The sequence below is a fragment of the Microchirus variegatus genome (genome assembly GCF_963457635.1).
Source record: "Microchirus variegatus genome assembly, chromosome: 8".
In the NCBI taxonomy this organism is placed as follows: Eukaryota; Metazoa; Chordata; class Actinopteri; order Pleuronectiformes; family Soleidae; genus Microchirus; species Microchirus variegatus.
In genome coordinates, this window is record NC_139809.1 from 3,149,254 (window position 1) to 3,173,770 (window position 24,517).

General features: G+C 39.5%; 1 protein-coding gene across 1 annotated transcript; it reads right to left on the bottom strand.

Moving 5' to 3' along the window:
• Positions 1-1,055: 1,055 nt before the first annotated feature.
• eps8l2 (EPS8 signaling adaptor L2) lies at positions 1,056-23,356 on the bottom strand (the record flags this gene model as incomplete). The annotated part of the gene is made up of 19 exons (XM_083893940.1): positions 23,229-23,356; positions 18,577-18,641; positions 15,733-15,894; positions 15,488-15,637; positions 12,792-12,871; positions 12,570-12,706; positions 12,398-12,468; positions 12,162-12,288; positions 11,203-11,291; positions 11,013-11,087; positions 9,730-9,878; positions 9,463-9,631; positions 8,620-8,654; positions 8,447-8,543; positions 6,438-6,557; positions 4,366-4,438; positions 4,108-4,279; positions 2,742-2,874; positions 1,056-1,133 (listed from the first exon to the last, which is right to left on the bottom strand). The coding sequence occupies exons 1-19, from the start codon at positions 23,320-23,322 to the stop codon at positions 1,056-1,058; spliced, it is 2,076 nt and encodes a 691-aa protein (XP_083750066.1). The 5' UTR covers positions 23,323-23,356.
• Positions 23,357-24,517: the final 1,161 nt, after the last annotated feature.

Genomic DNA, 24,517 nt, shown 5'->3' on the forward strand with positions numbered 1-24,517 from the left:
TGGCTAGGGCTGAACAATTAAGTGTTTTCAAATCGAAATCACAATTTGATCACAGGGGTTGCAATTCATTTTTTTTTTTTTAATTGTTCTATATTCAATGCACATGCAATAGATATTGGAAACAATATCTTTAAAGGTGCCATATGTAAGAATGTGGCCGAAAACGGTGACTACATTCAAATTCAATTATTTTAGGCAGCTGAGACTCTACTGACTGCAATGATTGGTAGACGGCGGTAGGTGGCGCCACATGCCAAGACATGATTTGCGGTCTGCAAAAGATTTTTTTTAATGCAAATATTTTGTCTGTACAGTTGTTGTTGGTGAGTTCAGTTTGTTATATGAACATTATTCCTGAGTCTCTGTGACACATAAGGAGGATTTTATGGCCAGTTGCTTTAGATTTATTACATAATGCACCTTTAACTTCCCTTGCATTAGAATATGGAATAGTTCATATTTTGATTTATATGCAAATCACGTTTTCTATGTGTTACACAGTCAATATTGAACTGAATTTAAAAAAAAAAATGTATTGCAAAACGCAACAGCAATATCAGTAAATGTAATTCCTCCAAATTGTTCAGCCCTAATTCTGGCACAGATTTTCAAAAAAAAAAAAAAAAAAAAAATGCAATCGCTAAAATCTATTTAAAATTTACCACCTCATTGAATAAACAGCTGCAATTATAACATTGAGCATGAACATTAACTACGCGGCTCACATACACGTCGTCCACGCTCGCACGTCCACAGACACCAAACTGTACATCTCCTCTTTTTTTTTTTTTCCATGCACAAACATCTCTTCAAGGACAAAAAAAATACTCGCGAGACAATTAAAACGTGAAGCGACGTAATTAGATAAGAAAACACATGAATACATAACACATTGCATGATACAAAATAAATATAAGATTCAAATTTATACAGCATATCAGTATAATGCACTGTAGGTGGTAATGTACAGCACACTGATTTAAGAAGCTGCTGCTGCATTTTTTTAAAAAGCTGTTAGGAAACTGAATCTGAATGAGTGACACAGGTCGACAGGTTCAGTCTTTGCTGCCAGAGTCGATCCTCTCCTGCCTCCTCTTCATCACCTCCTGCAGCTCTGAGTCTCCATTGCTTTTCTGTGATGAGGATGTACAGTAGGTCTGTTTATTATAATGTCCTACTCACTTTAAGTTAAACAGTTAAAAGATTCTCCTGTTACTAATTGTAAATCACTTGAGAAAACCAGAATTAAACCAAATATTATTTAAACCAGTTTATGTTCGACCCAGGTTTACTCTAAACCTGGGTAAATTGTGTATGCTCAATGTAATGTGTTTTAATGAACTCTCTTTTTGAGAAAACCCGTACGTTCTAAAAATAATATGCTTTAAAGGTGACATAGAGTGGTCCTGTTGCACATAAATGTTAGTTATGGAGGTCTACTTACATATATTAACTTGTTTTTATGGTCAAAAACCTCCTAGTTGCTGTAAACTAGCCGATAGAAATCCTCTTTTCTGACAGTGTTTTTCTGCTGCGAGATTTCAGAGTGAACTTTCACCCCCAGAAGACAGAGTCTTGTGATTGGCCAGTACTATCCAGCACATCCGTTCTCAGAAGCGCAGCGCCCCCCTCTGGAACGGCGGATGCACTGCTCCTCATTATCAAAACATTGTTTTAACAGTGTTTAAAAATAGCTTCTTCACGGCAGTCCCTTTTATGACTTTAAACCGGAGTCAGACCCAGAGTCAGAAGACACTGTTGCTCGTGAAACACCTCCACAACGGACGTTATTCTTCTTCTGCGGTTCAACGTACGTAGCCGGATGTGCCCGGACTACCGCCCGGAGCAGGACGATCGGTTGTTCAGGAGAACCGCTGCTTACGTAACTATTACGGGATTTTCAGTGATCTCGTTGAGCCCCGAGATTACAATAAAACACAACGTTCTCAGGAGTGGCTGAACTGTTTGTTTTTTTCGAACCGTCAGGGCTTCATAAACAAGGTAATGACGCAGATACACACCAAAAAAACAGCGATAATAGGAACTTCCGGTCTAGTTCCGCTTTAAAAAAAACTATTTTGTACATAAAATACATATCATTTAAAATGATAAAAAGCAAAACACGTAAGACTAACACATTAAGTGCGTAAGTGGAGTAATAACAAAATAATTGAGTAATAATATTAATCTGATCAGGATTATGGAGGTAAATAATCATCAGGTATGTTTACATGTTGCTGTTCGTTAATGTGCAATGTCCCTCCTTAAATAAATAAGTAAATAACTTAAGATCCCTGTGTTTATTCACATGTTCTCTATGTGGACCTGCAATGGACTGGCCACGTGTCCAGGATGTAGCCCGACTATCGCCCTGTGTGAGCTGAGATTGGCCCAGCACCCCACGCGACCCTCATGTGGAGGAGGTATGGATGTATGGATGGATGGATGTATGGATGTATGGATGGATGGATGGATGGATGGATGGATGGATGGATGGATGGATGGATGGATGTATGGATGGATGGATGGATGGATGGATGGATGGATATTCACATCTGTTAACATGTTCAGATAAAGATAAGTACATAGATCCATTTTCTACCGTTTTATTCTACTGTGTGAGGGGAGCTGGAGCCAAACCTAACTGACAGAGGGCAAAAAGTGGGGTGCGTGTGTGTGTGTGTGTGTGTGTGCACGTGCACGTGTTCGCGTGCATGCGTGCGTGTGAGTCCATGACCAACCTCTAGCTGTGTTTTCTGCACAGAGACTTGACTGTAGACACGTCCACCTTCGTCTCCACACACCGCCCTCAGTTCATCTTTGTTGAGGGAAAACAGTTGGGCTCCAGTTAGGATCCCCAAACAGTCAACCGTCCTACAGGGGGGAAAAAAAACAACAAAAAACAAGAGAATTTTGGCCTTATATGATTCTCTAATGTATGTACAGAAGCCCAGAATGGACGAATTAAACACTGACTATAGAGAGGGATGTTCATAGCGCATTTTATATGTAAGACAAGCACTGGAAATCAGTGGAGAGGTGGAGGCGGCATGACATTTAACAGGAGGACAAAAAGCAGAGGGACATAATATCACAGCTTTCCTTGTTGTGCTTTACTTTTTGATCACCCCGGCATCTTTAAAGATAACATAGCAAATCATGTTATTTGTTCTTCCAGCAAATAACATCTGTTGAATAGCTCTATAATTGAAATTGGACAGAGACTGAACCAAAAGAGTATCCGATATGAATAATTTAAAATATACTGACACAATTGTAATTATATTGCTAACTTCCTTACGATAGTCATGATAACAATAACAATAAGGATAATAATGATCAGAAGAAGCAGCTAGAGACCGACGGTACATAAACAATGTATAAAACACAGTGTAATAAAGCCTTTTTATAGGTCTAGTGTGGGAGATGTATAGCATGGGTATAATACTGTATCATCATCATCATCAAGTAAACTATCATCTCAATATATTAATTATTATTTTCAATACCACAGAATGAGCCTTATTTTACACTAGGAGCAAACTTAACACTTAAAGGTGAAGTAAGTAGTTTATAGTGCCATCTAGAGGAGAGGCTGGTTACAGGCTCCGGTAGAAACATGGCGTCTCTCTGCTAACAGTGGCTATGCAACCGCGGCCCGCGACCATGTTATTTTACATGACTTTTTGAAACACTACGAAAATGAAACAAAAACTATTATACAGCGACTAGACAATGCAGGAGCACATAATATGTATAAAAAAGTGGATTTTGGGTTATATAAACCCATAAATACTACACATTGTCCCTTTAAAATGAAACTTTAAAACATTTTTGGGGGGAGTTTTAATGACGCCATAGTTTCTCCTACATTTTTCAGAAAGGAAGGACCTTTAAGTGTAGTGTAAAAGGAAACATGTGGCTCAATTTAAAGTTTAAAGCCTGCCTACTACGCCGCGCTTGTGACCACACCCTACAGTAATGACACAGGATCACGGCGTGCACCTGAATGTCTCTTCAGGAAGGGGGAAATCTAAAGTTCTCGGTGAAGTTCCTCTTTAAGGTGTCTTTGATTCGCTGGACTGACGATTGTCATGGTTGACTTACGGTTTTGTGAAACCCTTCGAGCTGAGCCACGCGATCACCTGCTCTGGCTTAGAGTCAAAGGTGAGCGGCACTTGGCTGCCGGACGCTCGCTCCACGCGGAATTTCCTCGCCGGCGGTTGGCTTTTGTTAGCGGTGATCTTTGTCAATAACTCGCTGTTTACTTCGTCCATCACTGCGGGGTTTAGAAACAGCAGCGTCAGAAACCAGAGCAGACGTGAATCTGTGATTCCTGAATCTAAAATCCTTTGTTCGACTCACATTTGTCTTTGTGTATGCCGTGGTTAAAACCGTCCACGGGGCTCATAGAACCAGGAGGGGACATCCTGTAGTCCTGTTGTACACACGGAGACATAAACACAATAATTATTACTGATTTTATACCAAAAACAGGTCTGTCTTTAATTCTCATTCTGTCTGATACATTTTTGCCCAAGAGCCAAAAGGAAAACGTGTGCGTGAAGGTATTATCACACCAGGAGGAGACGCTATATGCAGTACTAGATGCAGTAAAACTATCGTAGAGTATTGTGTTTTTTCAGTGAGAATGTGTGAATAATCAACAACCAGGAAGTTTTTAATACACAAAGCTGCAATTATCTATGAGTTTATGATATATTTTTTATAGTTTTAAACATTATTAAAGGTTAGTAATCATTATTTTCAAATCATTTTCATTATTATTCATTTTATTTGCTAATTCCTAACAGTTACTTATTTCAGTACATGATCTCTATATCTGCAAATGCACTATAATCTATTTTACCTCTCTTTACATTATACAAACATTATAAGGGGTATATCCGCAAACTTGTCCAATCCTCAACTTTCCAATATACCCAAAGTATACGCACTCGCACCTGCCACTAACTGTTTTAATTAATTATTAATAAATTCAAAAAAATAACTGTTAAATATTATGATATAATGCTGACTACACTTTATACATGTTCAAAGTATCCATATAAACTCCATATTGAACACAGAATACCTGAACTCATAGATTTCTCTCAAGTTTTTAATAAAACTAGTTAACCTATTATACCTTGTTAAATATTATGAATATTAAAATGCTAACCACACCTGCCATATCTTCAAAGTGTCCAAATGTCATGAAAAAGCATACACTATGTTTATTAAATTTCATGAAAAAGCTACAATATGTTCAAACTTTCCATTCAATGCATTAATAAAGAAATGGAGGCTTAACTATTTTTTATATGATGATTAATAAATGTATATTATAATGTAATAAATATTATGAATAAGTGCTAAATAAACCCATGATATCCTCAATGTGTCCAAATGAGCTCAATAATAAAGAAAAAATGCCTTAACTATTTTTTCTGTGTTCACTAATAAGTTAACCAGTTAAATTATTATGTAACTATTACCAATCATAGCCAAAGTAATAATGATTGTACTTGTAGATAGTTGTTACACGAATCATTGTACAAAATTTGAACGCAATATCTCCATCAGTCTGGAAGATAAAGCCAAAAAATGTGTTTTTAGCATAATAAATTAATTAATTTGCTAATTAATAATAAAGCTACAAAGATAGGGATAATTCTCAGGTGGTATGTGATGCCCATGCAAAATTTGAAGCCAATACCTGCAATACTTTGGAAGATACAGGCGAAAATATGTTTTTTTATATAATTAATAAATTAATTAATTAATTAATGAACTAATTAATAATAATGGTAGACAGCTCAAAATCAATAGGGATCATCTACAGGGGGTATGTGACCCATTAAAAAAAAATAAGAAAATGTAATCTCAAACGCCTTTCCAGTTATCGCGTTAACGGCTAAAATCTGCGGACGCGGACGACGATTCCATAATATCCTGTTTTTCCTGTTAACATTTTTCGCAGGGTATAATTAGCGACTGTTTATCTTTACCAGAATTCATTTCAAGCAGTATGTCCTCGTTTGAGTTGCAGAGATAACGATAATGACAAGAAATCAGGTTTGTAACACAGCTAAACGACAAACACATCCTTCGGCTGAATTGCATTCTAATCGACTCGTTCTCATGAGAGCAGACAAACTGGTGTCTGCGTAATTACTTGAGAGTGGGGAATCTGAAATGTTTTCTGACACTTTAATGTCAGTCCTGACATCGTGTCGTTTTGGTTTGAGTGGTTTGCCTGAGGGGAAAAAAATACACCACACTTGCGACAAAATATGCAGAATGTAACACTGAACAGAGAGAAAGGATTCATCCTTATGGGCACAAGCAGGGAGGCATCATCATCATCATCATCATCATCATAGACCATAATTTAGTTACATAGGTGATCATCAAGAATTGAATGTAAAGGTTACCTGGCTGAAGTTGCCTTCTGGCTCCTCGATCTTCACCACATCCAGGAGGTTATAGGGCACGTAGCCGGCCTGCCCACTGCGATTCCTTAGCTTCCACCACTGTTTGTCATCCTCGATCACCTGTGAGAGAGACTTGACCTCACTGATCTCTCTGATCTCACTCCACAGCACCGACAAAGATGACTTAAAGGGACACTGTGTAGTATTTATGGGTTTATATAACCCAAAATCCACTTTTTTATACATATTATGTGCTCCTGCATTGTCTAGTCGCTGTATAATAGTTTTTGTTTCATTTTCGTAGTGTTTCAAAAAGTCATGTAAAATAACATGGTCGCGGGCCGCGGTTGCATAGCCACTGTTAGCAGCGAGACGCCATGTTTCTACCGAAGCCTGTAAGGACAAACGCGAGAGAACAAATCAAGCGTCTCTTTACTTGTAGCAGGAAGTCCCGCCTCCTCTCTCTCCGCTTCGTCTGCTACGGCCGCGGTAGCTCCGCCCTCTCCCTCGCCTCACGAACCTCATCTGCTGACACGGAGAAAGACGACGAGGACGACATTTGACCGGCTGCGGATACCGTAGCGCTCAGGGAAGGGAGGGGGTGAGCAGAGCAGCAGGTCTTTGTTGTAAATTTCAGCCTCTCCTCTAGATGGCACTATAAACTACTTACTTCACCTTTAACTCAATCACAGCCTAAAATTCTCTCTCAGTGAGTGATACATGCTTATTTACATTGAGTTTATTTACACCAGACACAATCACTTTAAAACACGCAGATATGGTTAACCCTTTGGACCATTTCCTGCTATTCCGTTTTTAATTGTTAAGCCATTTTGGCGGTGTTGAATGAACATAGCTCAAATTTTCCAGAGGATAGTCATTTTTGGTAAACTTTAGAACTGTCATCTCCGTGTTTCTGCCAATCATTGACCCATTCTAGGGTCTAATAATAATTTTTTTATAAAATTCTCATTGAAATGTATTTTTCGCAAATGATTGTAGATTTTTTTTGTTTTTCCCCCGATAGAAAACAGCAGAGTTGTGTAAAAATAATTTAATTTAAAGAGTTATAATTTCAAAAATATTATTACAATTTGATATGCATATTTGTGTGTGAGAGTGTGAGTGAATGGTTGTTCTTCTCTATATGTGATGGACTGGCGAACTGTCCAGTGTGTAACCCGCCTATCGCCCTATGTCCCCCCCCCCCCCCCCCCGCGAGGATAAAGTGGTAGAAAATGGATGGATGGATGGATTACAGCTGTTTCTGGTGTTTTCTGCCATGAGGAACTCTAATTTAATCAGGACAATTTTTCTTTAAAGGTCACATAGAGTGGTCCTGTTGCACATAAATGTTAGTTATGGAGGTCTACTTACATATATTAACTTGTTTTTATGGTCAAAAACCTCCTAGTTGCTGTAAACTAGCCGATAGAAATCCTCTTTTCTGACAGTGTTTTTCTGCTGCTAGATTTCAGAGTGAACTTTCACCCCCAGAAGACAGAGTCTTGTGATTGGCCAGTACTATCCAGCACATCCGTTCTCAGAAGCGCAGCGCCCCCCTCTGGAACGGCGGATGCACTGCTCCTCATTATCAAAACATTGTTTTAACAGTGTTTAAAAATAGCTTCTTCACGACTTCAAGACACTGTTGCTCGTGAAACACCTCCACAACGGACGTTATTCTTATTCTGCCGTTCAATGTACGTAACCGGATGTGCCCGGACTACCCCCCGGAGCAGGACGATCGGTTGTTCAGGAGAACCGCTGCTTACGTAACTATTACGGGATTTTCAGTGATCTCGTTGAGCCCCGAGATTACAATAAAACACAACGTTCTCAGCAGTGGCTGAACTGTTTGTTTCGAACCGTCAGGCTTCATAAACAAGGTAATGACGCAGATATACACCAAAAAAAACAGCGATAATAGGAACTTCCGGTCTAGTTCCGCTTTAAAGGAACTCTTAAGGATTAAAGGTGAGAGAAGGAGGGATATGAAAGGCAAATACCTCGAGGATTTCATCCTGCAGCACTGACAGCTCGCTGGCATTTCTGGCTACAAAGTGGTAGCGAATTTTGGCATATTTCGGCCTCCCATTGTAAGACCTGTGAAGACAGCACAGCGTGACGTGATTGGTTGTGGCGTGACAGAGATTGGAAAGCGCGCGAAAGACGTACACACCCGTTTGATGAGCTGGACGAATGAGTTCCATAGAACTGTAAAAAAAGACATTTTGTACAGTTATTGAAAATGTTCTGTAATGATGAGTGATTTCATGTTCAGTTGAAACCGTTCCGATTTAACCGAACTCTATGGAAGTAAATCTGTGCCATCTGAGTTTGAATTCGAATTTCTAACACTGAATTTTTTTGCATCGAAATTAGACTTTGAATTTTAAAAACCATCAAGTTTCAAGCACGGTTTTTTTTTTGCCATTAATTTTTTTTTTCAACGTTGAAATAAATTCGGTGTAAAAAAATTCGATGTCTCAAAAAATTCAGTTGCAAAAAATGTGATGTCTCAAAAAATTCAGTTGCAAAAAATGTGATGTCTCAAAAAATTCAGTTGCAAAAAATTCGATGTCTCAAAAAATTCAGTTGCAAAAATTCACTTGCAAAAAATTCACTTGCAAAAATTCAGTCGCAAAAAATTCACTTGCAAAAACATCAGTCAATATCCGGGTCACCAGAGAGAAGCAATCGATCCCTGTCTCAATTCATCCAAGTATAATTTAAGTATCTCGAAGCAGAGCCAAGTGATCTCCTTTCTAAATATGGTCGTCCTAATTAAAGTCCAGTAACTTTTATCTGTTTAAAACATCATCTTTTTGCTACTGGTTTGTAATATTCTCATTTTTTTGTGCTGTTTGTGATGACAGGGTTATCAGCATGATGAAAAAAAAAACAGTGCTTGAAATTTGATGGTTTTTAAAATCCAAAGTCTAATTTCGATGCAAAAAAATTCAGTGTTAGAAATTCGAATTCAAACTCAGATGGCACAGATTTACTTCCATAGAACTCTCACCTCCTCTGCTGTGTGCTTCCTGTAATCAGGGCTGGTGGGGGAACGCAGCGGCCCCATGGAGTCCTCTGTTTCCCACGGCGCCGTCTGGAAGAACTCAGCCGGTGGCTCCCAGCCATTACGAAACTTTGGGTAGTAAGGAGGAGCACACTGATCCCTGGGCCACTCTGCTCTGTAGGAACAGAAGGAGTGTAAGGTATTTTTTTCGAAAAGATTACTTTGAAGCTGAACGTACGTATATAGTCTGAGCCCACAGTAATGCGCGTGTACCTGGGTTTGGTCCATCCTTCCCCCAGCAGCTCAAACATGGTCATTTCTTTGGGGGTGAGGTGTCCGTGCAGGAAGTCAACAGCGTCTCTGGAAAGGTGAGGAGAGACGACTGAACGTGCCAGTTCAGGACTCCCACAGCTCTGCAGCACCTGTGCAATCATTCATAGATGCATGCATTACCTACAGGTAGTTGTATTTCTTCATATATTTATTTTCAAAACATTCTATACTCGAGACACAACGGGTGCGTTTAGATGCACACTAAATAAACGACTGTTATCAGGTTTCTGTATTTATCTGGTTATTCAAGTGCTCATGTAAACGGAATAGACCGATATCATTGCCGTTATCGGTTTTTGGAAAAACCTGTTTAACACACCTAGGTTTCTGTCAATAATCTGATTTCTTAGAGACGTGTATACACCTTAAATGGTTTATTCCAGTCACCGATTATTGCCAGTAATCGTTTTTTTTGGTGTGCATGTAAACGCACTCAATGATGCCTGGGTTTTAGTTGGTTTTAGTAGGAATTTTCCATAAGGAGTAAGTAAACAAAACCAAACATGCATCTTATACCAATATCAATACTTGACAGTTTTTGATGCTTGAAGCCACAATATCATTTGAAGTCCATCGTCAGCTCTCGATTTAATCTAGGAAATTAAACTGTATACATTATCAAATAAAAAGGCTAATAATATTACATTAACAGTTAAATATATGATAATCGACATAATCGATAATTTGATCTATAAAAAAACAAGACACTGAGGACAGATGTCGGCTGTCGCTGCTCCACATTTCTACCTGCTGTTGAGGACAGGTGATGTCCATTTATAGTATATTGCAGTATTAGTTATATCTACACCTTATCAGGCAAATCTAACGTGTCCAGAGGTTACTGCGCCATCTCAACGCAGAGCTTAATCACCACTCCGAGCAGTATCGAAGGTGTGGCTGTGGCACATTGCGGCTTGGAAAAGCCAGCGTTATGTAAGTGCAGCTGCACCTTCAGTTATGTCAGGCCTGAAAGCCGTGTTGCTCCAGTCGAGGTTAGAGGTTAGATGTGGTGGAGTAGATGTGGTGCCATAAAAAAGGAACATGAAAACAACAAGAGGGTACGTCTGATACACCAAAGCAAACTGTAGGCTTTCCTATTTATGTCAATTAAAAAACAAAAAAAAAACAAGCTGTTATTATCACATATTCCCATGTGGTGCTGTGTCAACACTAAATGAATCCACTTGACATCAAATAGAGCAGGACAGGAGTTTAGGTCTTACCAGCTCCAGAGGACCAAAGAGGAAACGAACCAGCTCAGACGCACTTGGATTCTGTATGTGTTTCTTCAATTTGGCCTGCAGGGGGAGCAGTGAAAGAGACACACTGAGAGAATGTACCATAGAGAGGGGGGCTGCAGCTGATGAAGACAGCTAGCGACATAGACAGGAGATCTGTGCTGTGATATCTCACCAAGAGGTTCAAGGCCAGCTTCAGTTTCTGCAGGCTGTCAATGAACTCTGCTTCACTGGGGGGTTTGGCTCGCAGGGTCAGCATGCCCACTGCAAACACCCAGACCAACAATGACCACACGCACGGGTCCTCAGTTACCAACCCCCAACACACAGAATAATTATAGAAAGAACACAGGCTTTACTTTCAGGCCAAAGTTCAAAATCATAGCCCTAAGTGTAGGTGTTTCATCTTTACTGTTGCCTATGAAACAAAGGTTGTCAAAAAATAAAACTCACAGTTAGTTATTAGTTGTAAGATACATTTTTCACCACAGCCAGAAAGTAAAAGCTCAAGAAAAGATGTGTTCCATCAGGGTTTCTCAACCTGTGACTCAGAAGTTCCCAATGTTCACAAGACTCACAAAAAAAAAACAATTATATACTTTATATACTGTAAAAGAAATGAAATATCTCCTACCAATTGGCTCTTTTCTTGTAAATATGCGATAAAAAAATAACAAAAGTCTGTTCTATATTACACTGTACACTTGAGTGTATATAGGATTCTGAATCCAAAGTTGAGAAATGTATTCTCTAAACAGAAGAAGTGCACGTTTCTGGACAAATAACACTTTCACTGCACATGTGTTTTCCCCACACATAGTGAACACACACATACAAACGTAGGTCACACCGTGCACAATTAAAGTTTACCTGCCATTAGTTAATGACAGTCAGGTAAAAGTAAGTCATTCAAACAGGTGAGTGTGGGGATAAAATGACAAAGTAACAGCACAAATACACACACTCTATGGGAATGAATAGTAATATTGCATCCTAAAATGCATATTATACTACCACACATACATGATGTCCCCAGGACACGGGACACAAAGAGACATAAACACAACAAGGTGAACAATATGAATATATTGTCACTGCATTCGTGCCACCACATCAGAAGAAAGGGAGACAGACCTGCTGGTCCTTTCTTCTTGTTCTTCTTACTCTTGTTGCGCTGGTTGAGCTGGGAAAAGGCCTCTGCCGCCTTTTGCAGCCGTGCCACAAAGATCTCTATGTCGTCCAGGGCGCAGTTTAGAATTTGCTGAAGGAGACAAAAAATCCTGGGATTTAGTATCAAGAACGGAGCCGTAAGATGAGCTGTGAAGTGTAAACGACACAGGTGGGGAACATAATGGATAAAACCAACTCACCACGTCCCTCTCGATGCGCTGGGCCAGTTTTTCATGCGACTCTGTGTCGTGTTGTCCGGAGGCTTGTCTGTCTACAGTCAGACACACAAAAGCGTATAATAAAAACATGGATGCTGATATTTAAATAGCTTTTTTTTTCTGCAGTGCCGGCGGAACGTGAGACGACACTCACTCCGTGTGTCCGGCGCAGCCACGCGTCCTTTCGGAGCAGGTGATGGGGCCGAAGTGGCCGAAGTGGCCGAAGGGGCCGGATGGGACGATGCGGGGAGAATGGTTTCCCTGTGGCGCTTCATTTTCTCCTGATTTACCCTGAAAGATCAGAAGGAACGAAGGCATGAAGACTTTCAGCATCCTGAAGTTAAGTCAGCTCACTTTTCAATATATTTGTTCTCACCTCAGAGTCTGAAGCCTCATTTTCTTTCCATGCTTGTTGTCCCCAATGGCACTGTCTATATCTTCATGAACCATCTCAGCCTGAGGACAGAGTGAAACACAGGGAGTCAAAGTGTGTTCCTTTACAATTCTAAAACAGTTTCTCTACAATAGCTAATGTAATACTGTGTTTTCAAAGGGTTACCTATTGATTGGTTGTCACTAAATTCAAATTGGTGAGTTGTGGGTGAGAGCTTCTTCATTGTTAGTCAGAGAGTACTTTAAAGGGGAAATAAGTAGTTTATAATGCCATCTAGAGGAGAGGCTGAAATTTACAACAAAGACCTGCTGCTCTGCTCACCCCCTCCCTTCCCTGAGCGCTACGGTATCCTCAGCTGGTCAAATGTCGTCCTCGTCGTCTTTCTCCGTGTCAGCAGATGAGGTTCGTGAGGCGAGGGAGAGGGCGGAGCTACCGCGGCCGTAGCAGACGAAGCGGAGAGAGAGGAGGCGGGACTTCCGCTACAAGTAAAGAGACGCTTGATTTGTTCTCTCGCGTTTGTCCTTACAGGCTCCGGTAGAAACATGGCGTCTCTCTGCTAACAGTGGCTATGCAACCGCGGTCCGCGACCATGTTATTTTACATGACTTTTTGAAACACTACGAAAATGAAACAAAAACTATTATACAGCGACTAGACAATGCAGGAGCACATAATATGTATAAAAAAAGTGGATTTTGGGTCATATAAACCCATAAATACTACATATTGTACCTTTAAAGCCTGTCTTAATCTCTCATTATATGACTCTACTATCTAAACCATAATATAACAGAGCAAGAATATGAAATAGTTCCTGATCCACACAAATAAATACAATAAACGATTTATATGCTGAGAATGAAACCATTTCAAATGTCCCCGTGTTACACAGCATTTTGCTTATCTGTCTCCACCATAGGTCTTACCATCATTTCTTAAAAAGACTATTTTTGAGGAATAGGGTGAAATATATTAAGAGTTATATTTCTAGTCAGCAGGGTTTTTTGTTCACAAACAAGAGAATATTGATCTTTTTCTATCTTCCTATGATGACAAAGCCCCGACCACTGCCAAAAATAAACAGACATTGCTTTTTGCTATCGTTGCACAAATGCATATGGCTAATTTGTTTGCTCATGCTGTGATGCTTGTCCAATATTTAGTCTTTTAAGGACCTTAGGAACTGAACTATAGCGAGTGATATACAATTACAAGTACACGGCACAATTATAAATTTGTCCTTTCACAAAAATCTCTGGACAAGCAGGAGAAAATGTAAAAGGATACACGCAAACACACACACACACACACACACACACATTCTTGTACTTGCTGCATACTGAGGGCTGGGTTGCTGGCAAAGTGTGGACCAGCATTTCCACTTTATAAATCAACACAATTACAAATATCTACTTCATGAATGACATCTATAAAGAACTACTGGTTGCAGTACCATAAAATGTCTGCAGGTAAAGCCCCAGAGCAACAAGGGCTGGAAAACATTTTTTTTTATTATTATTATTTTTTGATCCAAAATTTTACAAAAACATGTCGACCAAAATCAAAAAAAAAATTTGACCAAAAGATTTTGGTCCAAAATTTGACCAAAGGTTTTTGGTCCAAAATTTGACCAAAAGTTTTTGGTCCAAAATTTAACAAAAACATCATACTTATACAATGTCGACCAAAATTTTAACAAATCTTTGACAAAAAAATGTTGGTCCAAAATTTGACCAAAAAAAATTGGTCCAAAATTTGACAAAAGAAATGTTGGTCCAAAATTTGACCAAAAACATTTTGGTCCAAAATTTGACCAAAAACATTTTGGTCCAAAATTTGACCAAAAACATTTTGGTCCAAAATTTGACCAAAAACATTTTGGTCCAAAATTTGACAAAAAAATGTGTCCAAAATTTGACAAAAAACATTTTGGTCCAAAATTTGACAAAAAAAAAATTGGTCCAAAATTTGACAAAAAAATGGTCCAAAATTTGACAAAAAAAATGTTGGTCCAAAATTTGACCAAAAACATTTTGGCCCCAAATTTGACCAAAAACATTTTGGTCCAAAATTTGACAAAAAACATTTTGGTCCAAAATTTGACAAAAAACATTTTGGTCCAAAATTTGACCAAAAACATTTTGGCCCCAAATTTGACCAAAAACATTTTGGTCCAAAATTTGACAAAAAACATTTTGGTCCAAAATTTGACAAAAAACATTTTGGTCCAAAATTTGACCAAAAACATTTTGGTCCAAAATTTGACCAAAAACATTTTGGTCCAAAATCTTTGGTCCAAAATTTGACAAAAACGTCATACTATACTATGTCTACCAAAATGTGGAAAAAAAATTGGACAAATTGAGTATAGCATGTTATAGCAACCTAGGGAAGTGATTTTAATGAAAACAAAGTGAGGACCAGCCAAAATGTCCTCACTCTGTAAAAATGACCTCACTGTGTTGGTTAAAAACCCTCACTGGTCCTCAGTATGCCGCAAGTACAAGAACACACACACACACACACACACCCTTGAGCAGCATTGAAATCTGACCCAGTGCTGCGACAACAGCCCCTTGGTTTTATGAATGGCATAAACACAAAGCAGGCCAATCGTGCATGAACAATAAAGGATGCAGAGTGAGCCAAGCCCTGTGACGCTCAGAACCGAGACGTACCTCTACCTCGTCACAGTGGAAGAAGTGGATGTCAGGCTTGTGCTGCTCATTGTCCTGGCACACAAGCAGCAGCACAGAGGGGTAACGTGTCTGGTTCAGCACGGCCTGACACATTTGAATGGTGGGGAGAGGAAAGTTCTCCAACTCTTCCTGCAGGGGATTGAGATAAAAAATATTAAGAACACGGTCTATTGAAAGTGAATTTTTGTTTTGAATGTGTTGTTGACGAGGTGTGGAGCTGTTACCTGTGTGTCACAGTCCAGCAGTCTGACCGCCTTGTCGGTGACCTGAAGGAGCATCTCTTGTGTCCATATTTTGTCCTTTGAGTCTAGAAGAGCCAGTTTCTTAATGGCATCGTCTACCGTGGTAATGGCATCTCTCTTGTCCATGATGAACGTCGAGAGATGCTGCAGAAGAAAAGGTGTATTAAAAATTATATTATTAATATTACAATATTATTACATTATTATATCATAACTGATTGAGCTGTCGATTATTTTCTTCATTAATCAATGAGTTGCTCGGTCCATAAAATGTACACAGATCAGTTCCCAAACTTAGAAATTGAAGATGTCAAATGTCTTGTTTTGTCCACAAACCAAAATTATTTAGTTTTAATGATTTCTTATATATGTTATATATGGCCTTATATATGTTATATGGAGCAAAGAAACGACAAATGTTCACATTTAAAATAAAAAATATTCACTCTGTGGTTGACACACAGTTTGTTTCCATTACTCAACACTCAAACTGATTAACCAATTATAAAAAATGTTAACTAAGTAAAAGAATAATAATTGATTAATTGTTGTCGCTATATGTGAAAAGCAAAAAAAGTCAAAACATAAAAGTCTTTTCCCCTTTCTTGCTGAGAGTTCGATAGGTAAAGTAAGTAAAAAAAATACTGAAAATAGGGGGAAATATTTCTTCTGACATTAAATCAACATACGGTTACTTGCAATCTTTGCACAACTCATCATGTTGCACTTGAAAAAGAGTCAAAATAAATGACATAAATAACATGTTCTTAAGCTAAATGTAGCTTTCATGGGCTGATTTGGTTTATGTGATTCATCCTGTTTTTAATTCTTGCTGATAAGCTAAGCAAATATATCGCATTTGTCCCTGGCATCAGGTTTTCAATTTTAATTTGAACACCCCCTGTTGCAAAAAAAGTAATATTTTGTCATAATTATGTCAAACAGTTTCTTTATCTGTAACTCATTAGACTCTGGGTCTGTTTTCTAAACTTTTACCTGCACATTTATTTGACTTATTCTTACTAAATTAGTATCTAGTAGTAAATGATAGTGTTGTAAATGGTGCACACACACACAGTCTGTATGCATGAGGGAGGAGGCAAAGGTAAAGTCAAGAGATGTTGAGATTTAGGACTGTTAAGAATTTGCGAAAGGATGAGAGACAGGAAATGGCACATTCGTCGTCTTCTCTTGGGAGAACGCGTTAACTGGAAACGCAAAGTATAATGTTGCCATGGATACTGTGAGTTTGTACAAATAAGTGCTGCTATCGGGGAATTATTTTAATCTTAGGATTCTCAGGCAAACTGGCTGCATATTTCCAGAATCAAGACTGGACTGGAAACACATTTATCCAGTAATATACTGTATTATTTGTATTTTCATTTTCTTCTCTACATTTTTTTCATAGCCCATCATCGGGGAAACGGAAACAAAAATTGTCCAGAACTCAGGACACAGGACAGAGTTCATCACATCCCTGATCTGGTCATGGCAAAATCAGGTCAGTGCTGCCGCTGCCTTATTGCTTTATTGTGATTGTATCGCGATAAAGATGAGATGTTATCAAGACATTAAATAATGAAGCAGCTTTTCCTTCTGGGAAAAGAAAACTTCTGGCACGTATCATACTACGAATTAAGTATTTGTTTTTTTTCTTGCTTTTCATACGAGTCTTACAGACCTTTTTTTTAAATTAATAATAGTAATAAACATCTTATACACTACTGTTCAAGAGTTTGGGGTCACTTAGAAATGTCCTTATTTTCTTTTAAGGAAAAGCACCTTTTTCAATGAATATAAGATTAAATGAATCAGAAACTCACTCTATACATTGTTAATGTGGTAAACGACTATTGGAATATGTACATAGGTGTATAGAGGCCCGTTTGCTAATCGCGTTAGAAGGCTATTGGATGATTAGAAAACCCTTGAAAACCCTTGTGCAATGATGTTAGCACAGCTGAAAACAGTTTTGCTGGTTCTTTGACGAAAGGGGCAAAATTATTATTTTGAATAAAAATCATTATTTCAAATATTGTCAATGTCTTGACTATATTTTCTATTCATTTTGCAACTCTTTTGATGAATAAAAGTGTGACTTTTAATGGAAAACACAAAAAACGATCTAGGTGACCCAAAACTTTTGAACGGTAGTGTATATCATAACCAATGCTACACTAGCACTTAACAGTCTAATCAAATATTACAAGGCGTTTTGCCTGAAGAAAGAAGCCCAACAGATCACGCGATGAGCAAACACTAGCAGCATCTGCCTCGGCAGGTTGGGGCGAAAGAGATATAGGGGAGGGGGGGGGGGGGGGGGGAGAAGGAGTAACAAGGAAAGTAAAAAAATATGTTAAAGTAAAAATAAATAGCAGGAAAGGGATATAACAAGAGAAAGAGCGTATGAGAGCCGACAGCAAAGAACGAAACAAAACAGCAACAACACGAACAACAAGAACAAAACAATACAACAGTAACAGGCAACTAAGGAGACTAAGCCTCCATAATAAAACCATAAAGGTACAAATGGCACAAGACGGGGCCACAGGAGGAGAAAGTGCAGGAGTGTGTATGAAAGAGAGTCAACAGTCAGGTGAACAGGTACTAAAAAAAAAACTGCAACTACAGTATAATAAAAAAAAATACTACAGATACAAAAACAACTTCAACTGTAATGCATGCTTATTAACATTTTCAAATGTAAGGGTATTTAATTACATTTTCAGTGTCTCACAAAAATCAATTTACATCCAGAGCCAAAGTGGAAGTGACTTTAATCATCTTAGACATTCATTATAAAAGAAACCCAACAGGACTCACCTCGACGTGATACTGCGACGTCTCCTGCATGATAAAATTGGAGTTGGAATACTTTTTCCTCTGTTCTGTTGACGAGAAACAAAATCATTAAAAAAAAAAAAAAAGAGAGACACTGAGAAAACACAATCTGCCGACAGTGTTTCAATGTAGCAGAGACTTTAGTTACACTGACCTCAAGTCCACATGTTGAACGTTTGAGCAAATGAAGCAAATGAGACCGAAGGCAAAATGTTCACGCTGGAACAGAGCAGCAGGGCAATAAGGAAGCAAGGGATTGTTTTCTTTATGGTGTTATGGGCATTGCCATTATCCGCCCACAACAACTCACCCTTATGCTTAGAACTACTTTCTAGTTGTATATATATATATATATATATATATATATATATATATTAGAGCTGCAACTAACGATTATTTTCGTAATCGATTAATCTGTCGATTATTTTCTCGATTAATCGATGAATCGTTTGGTTCAGAAAATGTCAGAAAATGTAAAAAAACATTGATCACTGTTTGTCAAACCTGGAAATTATGATGTTCCCGAATGTCTTATTTTGTCCACAAACCAAAATGATTCAGTTTTAATGATTTCTTTGTTATGTGGAGCGAAGAAACCAAGGAAATATTCACATTTAAGAAGCTAAAACAATCAGAAATCTTGTTTTAATCATGAAAAAAAGCTTCAAACCGATTATCGGTTATCAAAATAGTTGCCGATTAATTTAGTAATCGATTAATAATCGATTCATCTATTAATCGTTTCAGCTCTAATATATATACATATATAAATATACATATGTATATATATGCTAGTGTGTCAGTTTTTATTTTAACAATACTATAATGATCATATGGTATAATTATTTCTCCAGCACTGTATTGAAACACATACAGAACATAATATGGGAAACACGTGTATTTGTACATCCTCGGGTATCGCTTTTGTAAGAAATGAAACCTATGTGAGATTGTGCTCTATTCAGTCTTGGTCGTGTACGACAGTGTCTCACCACGGAGCACTTTAAACGGCAACAGTCCTATCAAAGCTGTTAATTATTCATTTTCATATCAATGGGTCTATGTGATTTGCTCCAGTTCTATATTTACAGCGTTACAGCGTGGCTTTAAAACTCACTTCACCCCAGGGCAAGAGTCAGATTCACTCTGTCAAAGTCAGTGGTACGTCTTCACGCCCGTCACGCCGACTTCCTCATATGTGGCATTTTTTTGGGGGGGGTTATTCGTCACCGACGAATGACTTTTAACCTTCTCGCTGGTTGAAAAATGTGTCGCGCTCGACTTGAAAAACAACAAGGCGGCAAGGTGGAGAGTTATATTTGTCGACACGTCGAATCACTTTTACTTGGAGCTATTTCACCAAAGAGGACTAAAAACAAAAACCACATTCCATACTCGTGGCTCTGTGAGGCTGCATTTTTCACATTTGTTGTTGAGACCCAGCTGACTGACTCACAGCCATTTCTTCCGTGACTATAAAACACAAATGTGATGACAGTTAATCACCAATCCCCTTTATTTCGATATCGATACAGCTATTAAAACCATACTTCCATTTCTGAAAATGCCGTGACCTATTTTATGATTTTTTAATATCCACATCCAGAGACTCACAGCATTATTTGTTTGCTGTTGCCATGTTGTCGCTCGCTAACCTTGTTATCAAATGAATACCCGGTCGGTAACAATGAGAGCGTGTCTTTATAAACTCAACTATCAGATCTCGTATCAGACCTCTTTCTGTCCCCAACCCAACAGAGTCAACATAGCTCTGCTTTTCTCTCGCACACTTTGCTTTGTGTGCCTTATAGTGACACAAAAGCCCCACTGTTTGTACACTTGTAGCAACATGTGTGTCGAGGTTTTACAGTTTATTGAATATTGCCAGTTATTCGATCTCTGTGTGATGATTCACCGGGGTGAAAACAACATGTCCTCGTGTGTTCCGCAGGTGCTTTGGCTCTGTATTTTTTGCAGCACCGACAACAACTATTTCTAGGAGGAACCCTTCACACTGCAGTCACTGTTCAAACGACGCGAGCGTTTGTCATTCCTATTCCTGCAATTTCCAGCCCGCTTACTTCCCGACAGGTGAAACACAAGCATCGGGTGTCGTTCTGACAGCCGATGCTTGGCCCATGTCTTATTAATGACTAACATGCATGCCAGTCGAGTCACGTCGCTGTGACAGTTTGCAATAAGAACCACTTAGCAGGCAGATGGGCAGATCCTCAAGACTCTCCAGAGTCAATGATCAGTGAGAAAACATGGCTGCCTTTCAGCTTCTCAAACCAATACATGGCACCAGCTCAATCAGACGATCCAGGCGTCCAAACAGCTGCTCTGTAAACACACTTGAACCCCAGCTCAACCATTTCTATGGTGTAATGTCATTAAAACTTGCTTTTTGACCTCTGCCAATGTTTTCGCTGGGGTTTGTTTGTCTGTCTGTCTGTCTGTCTGTTAGCAACATAACTCCAAAAGTCAAAGACAGATTTGGATGACATTTTCGAGGAAATGTCCGCAACGTGACCAGGAACAAGTGATTAGGTTTTGGGGCGTGATCCGTAGACGCCATCGTTGGTTACAACACTCGCTGTCTGACCCAGGCGCAACTAGTTTTTATCTGGTTTAATTTGTAAAGAGAACAGTATCCAGTATCATGCTAAAACAAATATAACTGAAACAACACGTGATTAATACATGATTTTTCCTGCTCTGACTGCAGGCCACTATTTGGATACAGATACTGCTGTGTTTGATCATAATGTTGCCAGTGATTATCACAGAGCTCACTGGAGAAATCACTACATATTTATATTGTGGATTTTAATTGAGAAACGTAAGAAATCAAAGTCATACTATCAATACCAAAATCAAGACACTGCGAGGAAATAATTACACTTTCAAACTGAACACACAATTTAAAGTGATGTGCGTTTCTACAGCCATTTCTACTCATTCTAAAGATCTTACCTGACAGAGACATTGTCCTCAACCCCAAACAAAGTCTTTAATGGTCTGAAAGCGCTGGGGGGTGACGAGTCTCTGTGCTCTATACCCCTAAAGCTGCTGATAAATGAGTTGCATCACTTGTGCGCTGCCCTGCACTGTGTGAATGACAGAGATGTTTGCGTACAGTGAAGGTGAATCTGTTTTGAACTGCAGACCCACTGTGCAGTATATCTACACAAATATCTACTGCTGTTGGGGACGCGGCACAACACTGTGCGCTATCCTGCTCTCGCGTACACGCTGGTGTCCTCCTGCAGTGAGAAGGTAGTGGCGAACCATCTGCCGCAAGATTAAAAACAGCCACACAGAGTGGGTTATTTCACAGAGGACAACAAGGCCTCCTGTGGATGTTTGGATGGCTTCTTGCGCGGCAAAGTGCGTGGGAACATCTCGTGCCATCATGTGCCATTTGAAGCTGTTCTATATTTGAAACAGTGCAGCCATGCACGACGACCGGTTGTGGTGTTGTCATACCTCTATCTGTGCAGGTTTCTGTCAGCCTCTGATATGTTATTTATACTACAGTGTTCCTCTGTGTCGTCCAGTAAGGTAACAAGCCAGTGAGCTAATGTCTGAGGCAGCGAGGGCAGCGCCAGAAGCCAGTGAGTAGGCAGAGTCTGCCTCTTTTCAATGTGCCCTTTATTCACCTGCGAGACATAAGGCATCCCCACCCTGTTCCAGCCGCACACTAAAAACAGGCACACCCTGCACTTCCAGCTAACGTAGCATAGCACGTTTCAGTCACAGAAACACACCCTCGCACAAGTATGCAACTGTCGAACTAAAAAAATGTCAACTCATCCCAACGCGAGCCTATTAATCATCAACCGTCAGCGAAGCAGCGAGACAAACGCAGATGTAAACGAATACCTGAAGCAACGCGATCACATCCTTCAATTTACAATATGCACGAAATGCAACAGATAAGACGACGAGATGTTTACACTGATACGTGCATTTTAGGCCCCGGCACAGCTCTGAAAACTAACATTCCATTGAGGAACGCCGCCTCCCTCCCATATCCCTCAATGGCAAACAGAGAAGTCAGCAGGCCGAGCGTGATGAGGCCCCACAAATGGACCTTGCCCTCTTCTTATCTGTGTGTGTGTGCCCACGTGTGGATTGTGAGGATTGTGATAGTGCAGCGAGGCTAGTGGAGCTGCAGCAGGGGCTGAGAGAACTACATTTCCTAACAAGACTTTTGCACCGATAGCTGAATATTGGAAAAGTATTGATAGATATACAACATTTGTTCCTGCTACAGATGTAGCACCTCAAACTAGAGGACATAGGGACAGGGCGGTGAATGTGGGACAAACGCAATAAATAGTAACATTTTCTTGTTTATGATAAAAAAAAGAAACACACGTGAGTGCAATTTTTTACTAGTTTTAGACAAAAGGTGAATAAGCTAATTAATAATAATAATAAAAAGTAAGCAAATTGGCCGTTTGACATGTGCAATCTCCTTAATCACAAACTGTAAGACAAGGCAAATACTCTGTAGTGAGTCATGCTACAGAAATTAAGGCATGTTAAGGCAAAGCCCTGACAACAATCAAACAATTAAATATTCCTACTGACAAATACTGCCCATACAAAAAAACAGCCGCACTTACCATAGAGGGCCTTGGCGCTGATTTTGCTGTCCGATCTGGCCACTCCACTGCAGTGACAAGAGGAAGAGACGGGGTTACGCTGTGCACCCTTCATTTTCTCGCCCGGCACCTCTCTGTGACTGCGTCACAAACCCCCTTAAATCTCCTACACTGTCACGCAGGCATAAAGGGAGAAAAGCCTGGCCAACATTAGATGAGATTAGCCTGAGATATTGAGCATATGGAGCAGCAAGAGCCACTGAAAGAGGGGCTAGAATGGAAAAGGGAGAGAGGGAGGGCGTGCGGAGGAAGGATGGAGGCAGGAACCCAGGCAAAGCAAACAATTTTTCAACAGAGCTGCTTTATGCCCAAAGTCCCTGACCAGCACCACCTTCCACTCACTGGATTAGTGATTCCCTTTTTTTCGACTGTGTGACAGTAACGCAGCATGATGTGACTCGCTAACACGCAGAAAGGTAAATATACAAGAGGGTGGCAGAAATGTGCGTGACACTCACTTGCTTTGCCTCGACTGAGGTCCTGGGACACTCATGATTTAAGGCATCGACCTGAGGAGGAAAACAGGCAACATGAGCATGAGAGAGAAGTGAAGTTCCATCCAAACATTCATCATTACTTTACCTAAAATACCTTGTGAATAACTGATGCATCGTGTTTATTTTTCATGTTTATCCCCCCCATTCTATAGTTAAGTGTCCTTTACAACTCCAGACCCTGATTGTTTTAACTCAAAAAGCTTAGGTTGCAGATGCATGTAAAGTTGAGGTGTGTAGTCCACTGAACAGCCTGCTCTTCGAGAGTGGAGAGCCAGGTGTTGGGCCTGCACTGCTGCTGGTCAAGGGACTGCACTGGGACAAAGGAAGACAGCAGGCTGATATGTAGTGTGTAATTAGATCTAAACTCGTGGCGACTGAATCGCTGCAATTATTTAATATGTTTGGGTTTAACACCATCATCATGTAGGGCTGGGTGATATAGCCACATCTATTACATTAATTAAAAGGTTTCAAACAATTGTCTTATTCAGATAGTTTAAAGACGACCGTTTGCTCCTGAGTAAAAGAAAACCGGTAAAATGTCATAGCAAATTCACACCATTTTGATATAGATTGAACCTTTGCTATGTTAATATTAAAAATATACAGTACACATTGTTATAGGATTATTGCCCAGCCCTTCTGCCAATGCGCAATGCGTGATCATTTCATTTGATGTGACTGCTTGCAAAGCCGTAAATAAGGAGACGAGTGTCAAAAGTAAATCTGACGGATAAATGGAGGCAGGAAATA